Below are 11,690 nucleotides of genomic sequence, written 5' to 3'. Positions count from 1 at the left end.
AAAACTGTAGCTCAGAAGATTAAGCATAATGCAAAAGATTATAAAGTCTATTCAAATTTTCCATAAATATTTTTTAAAAATAAAAAACTGTGAAGGGGAATATATTTGACAAGATGACACTGACAAGATGTTTCCATAAATGTAGAGCTCTCAAAAGTTCTGCAGGCTAAAGATTATCTTTATAGGATCTTGTCCAATTCTGTGAAAAAACTTGAAGTCCAGGCCAAGACCATTTGGTCTGCAGATGCAAGTCTATCAGTATTTCTTATGTAAGTTTCTGTGGTAGACTGGGAACTATTATTTCAACTCTACTAGTTCCCTTAGTTCAAAAACAACATTTCTGAACATAAGGTTGATGTCTTCTTAACCCTTAGAATTTCACTAGCTTCTGAATGAACTTCGCCAGAGGCTGAAGCACAGCGGTTTCAGCTGCTTTTTTTGATTGATCCCAAACAGGAACCACTGAGAGTCTCTTAAGAACAATGAATTGTGCTGATCCAGTGGATGAAATACGAAAGCAAAGTCATTCTTGAAATCAGCAGTTCCACTAATAGCTACTCTCATCCCACATTAGGTCAAAGGATACTGCCTATGAGAGTTTTTGATCATCCACAAGAAACTATAAATGCTAGTTTGGCCTCTGCATATACGGTCCAAAACACCCCGCAGCTTCACTACATTTCTTTTGTGTCCTCCCTTTAAACAACCGGGTCCCCTTTGAGAATGATCTTCCATGATGAGCCACAACACTTACGATGGAGAATATTTGTCCAGAGGTGGTTTAGAGCTGTGTTTGGGTAAGCGAGCCAAAATATATTCACCTTTATCAATGCATATATCAGCAACAAAAACCAGTTTGCTTGATGACCAGTTTGCTACATTGCTGACATTAGCATACTGCTCCAAGTCAAGCTTATAAACCCAAGAAAAAAAAATATATTAGTACCTAAATAAGGGTTTCTCAAACTCAGTCCTGGAGGGCCACAGTGACTGTCCTGCACAGTTTAGATCCAACCCTGATCAAACACACCTAGCTGTGAGTTTCTAGTGATCCTGAAGACATTGATTAGCTTGCTCAGGTGTGTTTGATCAGGGTTGGAGCTAAACTGAGCAAGACAGTGGCCCTCCAGGACCGAGTTTGAGAAACCCTGACCTAAATGGTTGGTCAGTGCTACTGATATGTAGGCTAAATATGTTTAAGGACGTGCCTCTTCCCCAAAGGTTGTTTTGGAAACATACTGTATGATCTTGTAGATTGTCATATGAAGTTTTCCTCTAAGCACGACAATTGCAAACATGTCAAATGAGACATCTCATCAGGGCTAAAAAACATGGTAGACTGACAAATGTCTTCAGCTTCCCTGTTCTAGCAGCATGCACAGCTGGTAATGTCAAACCAATCAACAAATTGCTTTCAGATGGTTGAAATGCTTTGTAAAGATTTCATATATATATATATATGGGTTCACCCATTTCTGCCAAATGATAGTCAACATGTTAAAATGTGTTCCCCAAAAGGCACACACTATTGAGATCATCTATTATTTAATGTCAGGGTTTTATTGACTCCTGGGGGTCTGTGAAGGTACTGCATAGGGAGAAGGTACGGCATAACGGATTGAATTATGTAATAATGTTAGTTGTTTTATTTTTATTTTTTTTACACAATTAGGGGTTCTTGGGTCTACTGAGAGCCTTTCAACTGAGGAAGTGCCAAGTGACTGCAAACAGTGCAAGCATAACACGAGCTCGCACAGTGTTCGTTCCCGTTTATCTCATGGAACCAAGGTTACGTTAGTAACCAAAACGTTCCCTTTCGATAACTGTTCACTCACATTGCGTCGATAGCTAATGCTATGGGGAATGCAATCCAACAGCACGCTGTTATAAGCGCAGGACTGTCCAAGCCAAAGGCAGATAATAGGCCCTGTGATTCTGGCCCAGGGATGGCTCGATCCAGGGGGCTCAAAAGTGGGGAGCATGACAGTGGCCACTCCGGGAGCTCTGACTGATCTCAGGCTCTGCCTTGGGGTGGGCTGGGCACAACTTCTCGTGCACCTCTGGAAAAAAAATGGGGCGGGTCTCTGGTGGGTGGGCTCACTGGCAGTGCCCGGGCTGCAGGAACCACTCTAACCCCAGCTCCTCGGTGGCCTTTGAGAGGACTAGCCAGCCAGGGCAGGGAATCATCTGGCACGTTTTGTGGCAGGGTGGCGGAATCCTCAGCGGGGTTCAATCACTTCTCTGCATTTGAAGCAACCAGGGACATGGCATCATCGCCATCATTTTTCTCAGACCCTCCAAACGAGACCAATCCACCCACACCGGAAGAGGGGCATTGGTCTTCGCAGGTAAACAGCACATGGGAATCCTCTCGCTGTGGGGAGAATGAGACTCGCTGGATCTGGGCCGACGTGAGCTCACCGAGTCCCGTTTCCCAGGCTACGCGAATCCGACTTTCTTCCTCCTGGTCTTGTGAGAGGAGGGGGTAGAGAAAGGAGCATGAGGGGCAGGATTACTTCCTTTAAAGAAAGTGATCACGTGCGCAGCGAGGTGAGACATTTGTGGTGCAATAATTTGCAACAAACAACTTCAAATATGCTCTTTTATCAAGAGTAAACTCGCTCGATCACTCGCCAGGTGGCCACATGGGAGAGGCGCCTCTCAGCCGAGATTGCTATCGCTGCTGGGCTCTTCAAAACGGCAAGCAGGTAGGCATTTTTTTTTTTTTTTTCTTGATTCTTCTTCCTGAGATCAGTGAGATGTTCTGCACACTTGGGAAAGATTCTGATGAAATTGCAATCAGCTTCGGCTTATGTAGGCAAATGTCCCCGCCCATTTGGCAGCGCTGAGACGCCATTGGTCTGTGCAGTTGCACAGACTTTATTCAATCAGGCTTCAGTATTTTCAGAGAAAGGGATTTCCCATAGCATCAGCTATGACAAGGGAACCCTGATTTAATGTAGTGAAGCCATGAATTAACTAAACAAAGTAAGAAAAGTTGGTGATTTAACTGGAAAATAATTCTAAGGTAAATAAAAATGTATTGTATGAATTTAAATTACAAGAAAAGTTGAAATTTAATAGCTAAAATATAAGCAGAGAAATTAGAAATCTTTGGATGAGCTAGACTGCTAGAGTTAGCATACACTGGCGATTCATAGACAGTTCTATTCAAAGTTGAAATATGATAGCTAAAAGATTAGCAGAGAAATTAGAAATATTTGGATGAGCTAGACAGACAGTTTAAGAATAGAATCAGTGCATGCTATCTCTAGCAGTCGCAGGGAAGTTTACTTCAAAATAATACATTTCAATGACTTGAAAGGATGTTTAAACAGTGAAGTGTGAAGAGAAACTTTTCAACTCTTCTTTACTTTACAACATTAGCAGGATTAGCCTCTACTTCAGTGAACCTGCATGTAAATAAATAGGCTTTATAAAGTGAGACTACATTACACTACATTCCAAGTCAAAGAAGTAAAGTATGTATTGTCTTGACTTGATACTAAAACTTTTTACAGCTTTAATGTGCTGAGCCTGAGATGTATAATGTTAATTTATTTACTGAATTATTAATCCTAATTGATTACTAATGAAAGTAGAAGGCAACTGAGTGTCATGTCTCTGTGGTTACAGCGCCACCTGCTGAGTAAAAATACATGTTGACGAATGATGTAAAATGCTGAAAGCTTAGATAATCTCACTGTCATTCAGTTTTCCAAGAAAATATGGACTTTATGTCGACAATTGGTGACATGCAATACGTAATACATTGTCTAGGCGAGGATACCACCATTAATGATTAATTTAACCCTGACTAAAAAATAAAAAATAAAAAAACTGTCTCTGTCCCAAGGCACGTTTTTGCTTTTCCAGCAGGAGCTTCTACTTTTAAAAGAGGCGTTAACAAGAGAGACAATCACAAATAAAATTGTTACTGCGAGCAAATTGTAAGTCATTTTTAGTTAATGTAGCATGTGCCAGTGTCTAAAAGGTATATTGAGGCGTTAACAAGTAAGACAATCACAAACGTGAGTATAACATTATTTCTTCTAGCAAACTGGAAGTCATTTTTAGTTCATGCATCCTTTAGCATGTGCCAGTGTCTAAAAGGTTTTTATTTTATTAATCTTTTTATAGCCTAGCTTGATGTCAAGCTCTTTGACCTAATTATATATTTTATCGAGTTGGTTTTAAATACCACTTAAAAAAGAAGAAAAGAAGAAATACTTTCAATCAGACGTAATAACTTGTAACGTTACGTATTTAGCATAGACTGTAAAAAATCGGTATTTAGGTGACGTTTTTGTGAACTGAATAAAGGCTACCAAAAAACGGACACACTGGGTTTTAAAATAAGCACCCAGGCTTAAACTTTAATCGGTAAAAAATAGGCCTGAATAAAAACGTACAATATTTTAGGAACGGTATTCCACTCTGGAGATGAATATTGTCCACGCAGTGAGATCTGGAGCCGCATCGCTTGGAAACGTAGAGTCACTGACTGAATCGTTTTTGACTCGGTTCTTTGAAATTGACTATTCGGAGAACTGAATCTTGGGATTGATTCGGACTTCCCATCACTGCGAATAAGATAGATAGTTCATACATATTTAAACAGGTTATGCGGGCTTTAGAATCGTTGCATCGAGAGGTCAAAAAGAGAAAGGCCATCACGTAATTTAATTAACCCTTACCATTCTAGACCAAAACACACAGAACTGTATCGGATCTTTAAAAACAGCAATCCGATTGGTCCGTTTTAGAGGCGTGGGACGTATGCGTCAGACAGAATCTGCTCCCGTTAAACACAAAATAGATTTACAAAAACAGCAACCAATAAACTGAAGGAGTCTTATATCTGTGACCGCAATGTTTTGAAGTGAGCAATGAATATTTGATACGATTTCGACTTATTTTTTGGGGGGCAGAAATGAATCTACTCCCTATTTTCAGATCTGCTCCACGCATATTACAAACTAATAGATTTAACGTTAGAACTTTATCATCCTGCAAAGTGAGTGTAAGTTTGACTGAATTACTCATTTCTCTTTGACATTCCTTTATAGTTCTTTCACTTTTTTAGTGTAAGATGGCATCCATGAAACACAAGAATACGAAAAGAATAGAAGGTCTGGACAAGAATGTATGGTAAGAATCAAGCTTTATTTGCAAAAAAAACTTTCTTACAGACATGTGTTAAATGTTCTTAATAGTGTTTCATGTGTTGTTTAGGGTGGCCTTCACATCAGTGGCAGCAGACCCTTCCATTGTTAATCTAGGACAGGGTTTCCCAGACATCCCTCCTCCCTCCTATGTGAAAGAGGGTCTCGCTCAGGCAGCAATGGTAGACAGGCTGAACCAGTACACACGTGGCTTTGTATGTTCTATCCACACTTTATTATCATCCTGTATTATGTGTCGAAAAAGCACTCAAATGGTTATTTTTTCTGTTTTCAGGGCCATCCAACACTGGTTAAAGCCCTGTCAAAAGTATATGGAAAAGTCTATGACCGTCAGCTCGACCCATTTAAAGAGATCCTGGTAACAGTGGGTGGATATGGATCTTTGTTCAGCGCTATGCAGGCTCTGGTTGAGGAGGGAGATGAGGTGAAAACATATTTAGTACTCATTATACTTATCCACCTTATTCCTGACGACCTTACTGCAATTTGAATTAAGGGTGGCACTTCCGGTTTGGGGAACTTCCATTCAAAAAGGCTGAAACAAATAAATCTGATCCGTCAGTTTGACTGGATGAGCTGTCAATTTTCCTTAATGATTTATTTTCAGACATCATGAGAATAACGTTATAATTGGTATTTTTAACGTGACATGTTATAACAAGAATATCTGGCAAGAGCTCTTTTCAGTCGCTGCTTTCTTTTCCTTGTGATTATTTTCTTTTTTCCCCTTTGCAATCCGCTGTAAAAGTATGAAAAAGTACAACATATATTATACTGCACATTTGTGGTCTGTTCTCCGGAATTTAATTTACAATATAATCCATTAATAATTCACTGGAATGCACAAAGAATCTCTCGTTATTCTCCTCAAATCCTCATGTCTCTTTTCAGGTTTGTTTTCACAGGTAAATGCAAATTAAAATGTAAATGAAATCACTTTTGAAATAGTATCACGTAATGCTGAAGTTAATGAACATTTTTGATTAAGGCAACATAAGTTACATAATATATATATATATTACTACAGTGATATTTAACCCGTCCGTTATTGCTGTGGAAAGACTAGCGCTTTTGGGGTTATTTGGTCTGTTGAAATACCTTGATGCTTTTACACTTTTAAATTTCCTTTTAATGTATTTCCTTTTAATGTTCGATGGTTGAAGGGTGAGTAGATTGTCATCTCATTGTGACATTTTTAACGTATTGCGTTCATAGAGCAAGCGTTTCACTGATTGTTTACAGCTTAACGTAAGTTACACTCATAATTCGCGCAAAACGCCATGGGGTGTAGGAATAAGGTGGATAGCATTCCACTAGATTATGATTCACTCACTCTCCATTTTCTCCATTCAGGTTATTATTATAGAACCTTTTTTTGACTGCTATGTTCCTATGGTGAAAATGGCAGGAGCCAAACCTGTTTTCATACCTTTGCGACTGGTAGGTTTGCCTTCTATATTAAAGTGATTGTCATATTTCTATGAAACATAACACTTGAATGACCTGTTCTGTAGAAGTCACCTGCAACAACCAGTATAAATAGTGCTGACTGGGTTCTGGACCTGGAAGAACTTGCTAGTAAATTCAACTCCAAGACCAAGGCTATCATCATCAACACTCCTAATAACCCTATTGGAAAAGTAAGGTGACGTATTGCATTTAGTTCCAAAATGGCATATTAATATCCTAAAGCTCTCTTCCACTCCCAGATATTCAGTAGGAGCGAGTTGCAAGCGATTGCAGATCTCTGCATCAAACACGACACCCTGTGCTTCAGTGATGAGGTATATGAATGGCTCATATATAAAGGCCATGAGCATGTAAAGATAGGTATGTGATGTTTCTCCAGCTGTGCATCTTATCTTTTGTGTCAATGGATTTACATGTGCTATTAAGAGGTGATGATTCTGCAGTTTTCTCTCTGAACAGCAACACTCCCTGGAATGTGGGACAGAACCATCACTATTGGCAGTGCAGGGAAAACATTCAGCGTGACTGGATGGAAGGTATTTGACCGTTATCTTCATTGTTCATATTTATGTCTGGCTTTACCTTAAAGCAGGGGTTCTCAAACTTTTTGAGTGTGTGGACCACTATTTGTAATCAAGAATTTTCGCGGACCACCTCATAATACACATAATAAAATATGTCTACACACAGTCCTACCTGAATTAATCTGCACCTCTAAATAGGCTTACTAGCACTAAAACTATAACTGGTCATCACATCACAGGCTTGTTAAAGGAAAGTTTACTGCACACAACGGCTGCCACATATTTAATTTATTTATTTAGGCTACTCAAGCGCCCAGGGCATAATCAGGTTCATTTGAACAACAGGCTTATTTCCATAGCAATGTAGTATGAAATCTATACAGTAATAACAACACTGGAATATAGTCAACATTTCAAAACCTTTGGCGATTTTAGGGGATTATTATTATTAATCTTCAGAGTTTTACAAGTCCTCAAAAAGTTTGTCCACTTAACAGCACATCTGCAAAACATTTCAGAAACGCGAGATCAAGAAACTAACTGGAAATTAAATAATAACAGGCCTTATTCATTCCATTTATAAACATTTCGTTTCATATAAACTGCCTATGCCTAACTGTGCGTTCACACACCGGACGCGAATAGCGCGTCAAATTCAAAAAGGGATTATGTGAAATTCGCGCCTACCGCGTCTAGTGATAGGCCTACGCTTGACCACTTTGTATCAATTCGCGCGTCAAGAGCTAAATTGACGCGCGTAAAAACAAAAGTTTGAAGCGAAATTTCGTCCGTTGTGAACGCACCATTAAAGGCTATGCGTGTGATGTGATAATGAGAACATATTTGCCTCTGCCCTTTTCTCTTCAGAGAACCTGTTGCTATCCACCGAACCAATGTTGTGGTTCTAACGGCACTGAACTTGAATGTCACGGCCGAACACCACTAGGCTATTTTAGTAATCACACAATAACTTGACAATTTAATTAAAATGTTATATCAATATAGGCCTACATATTCTTTTTACTTTTATTTTTTTATGGGAATTTCCTGGTAAAATGAAGGTAAAAAAAATATTCTTTTATATTTTATTTAGCCTTTCCACGGACCACCTGCAGTACCCTCACGGACCACTAGTGGTCCGCGGACCACAGTTTGAGAATGGCTGCCTTAAAGGAATAATTCTTCCCAAAAATTATAACTGTCACTATTTACTAACCCTCCTAACCCTCAATTTTTAATTTGAACTCCAGTCTCCAAAAAAGTACAAAAAACTCCATAAAAACAACATGACAAGACATCATGGCAAGTTTGATGCCAAAGCACGATAGAGTGCAAGTTCCCATTCTTTTTCTCTATAGGGGAATGATTTTTAAGAATAACTTATTTAAAAACAGACCTATTGTGAGCTATGTGGTGGTAAATGGTGATATATGCTTTTGTTAAAGCCATCAACACACAATGTTTAATTGTTCTTGGTGAAAAACTACATTACCCACAGAATCTTCATCAATCAAAGAACCAAAACAAGCAAATTATAGGCAATGGCGTTTTGGTTTTTTTTTTAATTATACTGTTATCGTCTCCGTGGAAAGTATAAAAATGTTGAGGTTATGTGCATGCGTATTACGTGTTAAGTCTACAGGCGCGTAGTGTTTCTTTACACATCACCAACTACTGGCCTAACATGAATAATACAACGTTTTAGTCGTTTTTGCAGATCTGTGTGAACGGGAATTGTTTTGACGACATTGTCTTCTGTATGCAAAAAAAGTAAAAAAAATTCCATTTATGATATAGTACATAATTGTCGTGTAAACATTCCCAAAGTGCAAGTTTTTGAAAACTATACTGTTATTGTCTCGGTATAAACTCCAAAAACACAAATTAGTGAAAACTGTGATGTCATGCGCATGCGTATTATATTATTCTATAGGCGCGTAGAGTTTCTTTACAAAGTGACATCGCCAACTACCGGCATGGCATGCAAAATACAGCATTTTTTCTTTCTTTTTTCTTTTTTCTTGGATCCGTGTAAACAGGGATCATTTTGACAACGTTGTCGTCTGTACGTGAAAAATGCAAAGGAAAACTTTCCTGGTTTAATACATTGTTGTCGTGTAAACATACCCTAATTCGACAGTGGTTCCCTCGTGATTTTTCCCATGGGTTTTTATAATGTGTTTTTTTATTTTTTTATTTACGAGTAAAAGTAAAGTCTGTGGTAAACTTGATGAAACTTTGCTCTGCAGTGTAAATGATCAAAAACGTGAATTTTAAAGCTATGGTCATTAAAAAAATCTATATGTTTGTAATAAGTAACTAGATAAGAACATTTGGTGTGTGAGTGTGTGCAGTTTATGTACAATACAACAATACTTTTTTTTCATCTTTTTTTTTTCAGTTGGGTTGGTCAATCGGGCCTGAACACTTGATCAAACACCTGCAGACTGTTATGCAAAACAGTCTCTATACATGTCCGACACCATTACAGGCAAGTTTTGTCTGTTATTGTTTTTTACGGTGTTGCAACGCACTATTCTATGCATTTGTGACATAATTGTACCGCACAATAGGAGGCTGTTGGCCAGGGTCTTCTTCGGGACTATGAGCTGATGGGTCAACCCGACTGCTACTTTTCCTCTCTAGCATTAGAGCTGGAAGGCAAAAGAGACCGCATGGCAGCCATGTTGAGACAGATTGGCATGACTCCAGTGGTCCCTGAGGGAGGATACTTCATGATAGTGGATGTCACAGCACTCAGTAAGTGGGTTGAAGTCATGTATGTTAATAAGATTATATTTACAGAGGCAAAGGTGACATTGGTTGTGGGTGGTTTAATCTGATTGATGTTGTTCTGTCTTGTCTGCTAAATATAGATCAGGACCTGTCACATATGGGAGACGAAGAACCTTATGACTACAAGTTTGTCAAATGGATGATAAAAGAGAAGGTACTCTCTTTTTTTGGGGGGGGGGGAATATATATAAAAGAACAAAAGCATATTCATTTTTATTTTAATTTTTTTTAAGAAACTGGCTGCAATTCCTGTAACAGCTTTTGTGGGGGAAGATTCAGTAAAGCAGTTCGAGAAATACATTCGTTTGTGCTTTATCAAGGTAAGGAATGGGTTTACAGGCTTTTACAGTAAATTACAAAAGATAATTCGGCTATCTACAAACCGCCAAATCTATATTTAGCTGTATTCCCTTTCTGAATCTGTCTGAATGTTGCAGAGATTATTTTCTTATAACAAATTACATTAAATGCCTTGCCAGTGCTAATAGTATGTAATGGATTTTTTTTCCCCACTACAGCAAGACAGTACCTTGGATGCAGCAGAAGCCATTCTGAAGAGCTGGAACAAAAGCTGATTTCTGAAAGCCTGATAATCCAGTAATAAATATGCAGCACCTGTCAGATTTATAACATATTTTACTTGAATTGTATATTGTTACATCCTCTTACAATGACTAAACAGTGGCTGAAGTGTATTTTAGAGCGTGTGTTGACAGTTTTCTGGATCAGTCATTTTAAAAACTGGTGGGATTATGGTTCAATTTTAAATTGATATTTTGTCACAGGCTACTAGTTGTATTACATTTTCTGAATGTAATTCTTGTATAAATAAAATCCTCTCTATGTGGGAAATCACAATTTATGTCTGGATTTTTTTAAGGTACCTTGAAAGTTGACTGCACACATACACTGCCGTTCAAAATTGTTCAATATTGAAGACTGCAGTTGATCCATTGCTGAAAATTCAGCTTTGGATCACATGAATACATTACATATAAAATATATATATATTGAAATGTAGCCTGCGTGAGCATAACAGACTTAAAAAAAAATGTATTCTTACCCCACACGTTTCAATGGTAGAATAGAATGTGTAGAAGGTGCTGTTAGTTCAGGGCTTGTGAGATGGAAACAGCATGTTGTATCTAATTTAGCTGCATTTCTGATATTAGTTCCCATCAGTATATATCACAATATCTGTGACCCTCCATGCAGAAGTCAGGAATTATGTAGTCCCAGTGTTTGTATTATTTTAAAATCTTTACAGTAAATTGCATTTACCCACAGAGTACAACTCATATCATAACTGGTGCAGCAGTTAGAAAACATACTTCTAGCATTTTGAGTTATGGTGCTCATATGAGAGAGACAGGTTTGAGTCTGACCTGCAACATGTCCTGGTCCCATTTCTCTTGGATCAATATTTTTCTTTTCTTTTTCTCCAACGTCTTAGTTTTTTTTCTTTGAACAAACTTTTTTTTCCCTTTTTTTTCCAAGACAATATCATTGGTTAACCTCAAGATGGCATTATTCAACCAAAAATATTTCATATAGGTGGAACATTAACCTGTTTGAACATTAACCTGCCTAGTCTCAGACTAAAATGCATGATTGAGCTGTTTTAACTAAAAGCAATTTGCACAGAGATTAAAAAATCTTAGTCGGTACCATTGTTTCACCTGATTCTAGGGCACATTTATAAAAGCTACTTAAA

General features: G+C 38.1%; 1 protein-coding gene across 7 annotated transcripts; it reads left to right on the top strand.

The window, feature by feature from the left end:
• The first annotated feature begins 2,630 nt into the window (after positions 1-2,630).
• LOC309474381 (kynurenine--oxoglutarate transaminase 3) lies at positions 2,631-10,834 on the top strand. 7 transcript variants are annotated; one of them, XM_082136931.1, is made up of 13 exons: positions 2,631-2,708; positions 5,087-5,151; positions 5,236-5,380; positions 5,461-5,610; positions 6,540-6,626; positions 6,701-6,826; positions 6,896-7,016; positions 7,116-7,192; positions 9,582-9,671; positions 9,754-9,940; positions 10,057-10,130; positions 10,210-10,296; positions 10,495-10,834. In XM_082136931.1, the coding sequence occupies exons 1-13, from the start codon at positions 2,646-2,648 to the stop codon at positions 10,549-10,551; spliced, it is 1,329 nt and encodes a 442-aa protein (XP_081993057.1). In that variant the 5' UTR covers positions 2,631-2,645; the 3' UTR covers positions 10,552-10,834. The 7 variants fall into 7 exon arrangements, with proteins under 7 accessions (XP_081993057.1, XP_081993061.1, XP_081993060.1 ...); XM_082136935.1 differs by lacking the exon at positions 2,631-2,708 and adding an exon at positions 3,885-4,031; XM_082136934.1 differs by lacking the exon at positions 2,631-2,708 and adding an exon at positions 3,957-4,031 and having other exon boundaries at positions 5,070-5,151.
• Positions 10,835-11,690: the final 856 nt, after the last annotated feature.

The sequence above is a fragment of the Leuciscus leuciscus genome, assembly GCF_965113295.1.
Source record: "Leuciscus leuciscus genome assembly, chromosome: 14".
NCBI lineage: Eukaryota > Metazoa > Chordata > Actinopteri > Cypriniformes > Leuciscidae > Leuciscus > Leuciscus leuciscus.
The sequence above is the reverse complement of the archived record's forward strand: the minus strand, read 5'-3'. Positions and strand labels throughout refer to the sequence as shown.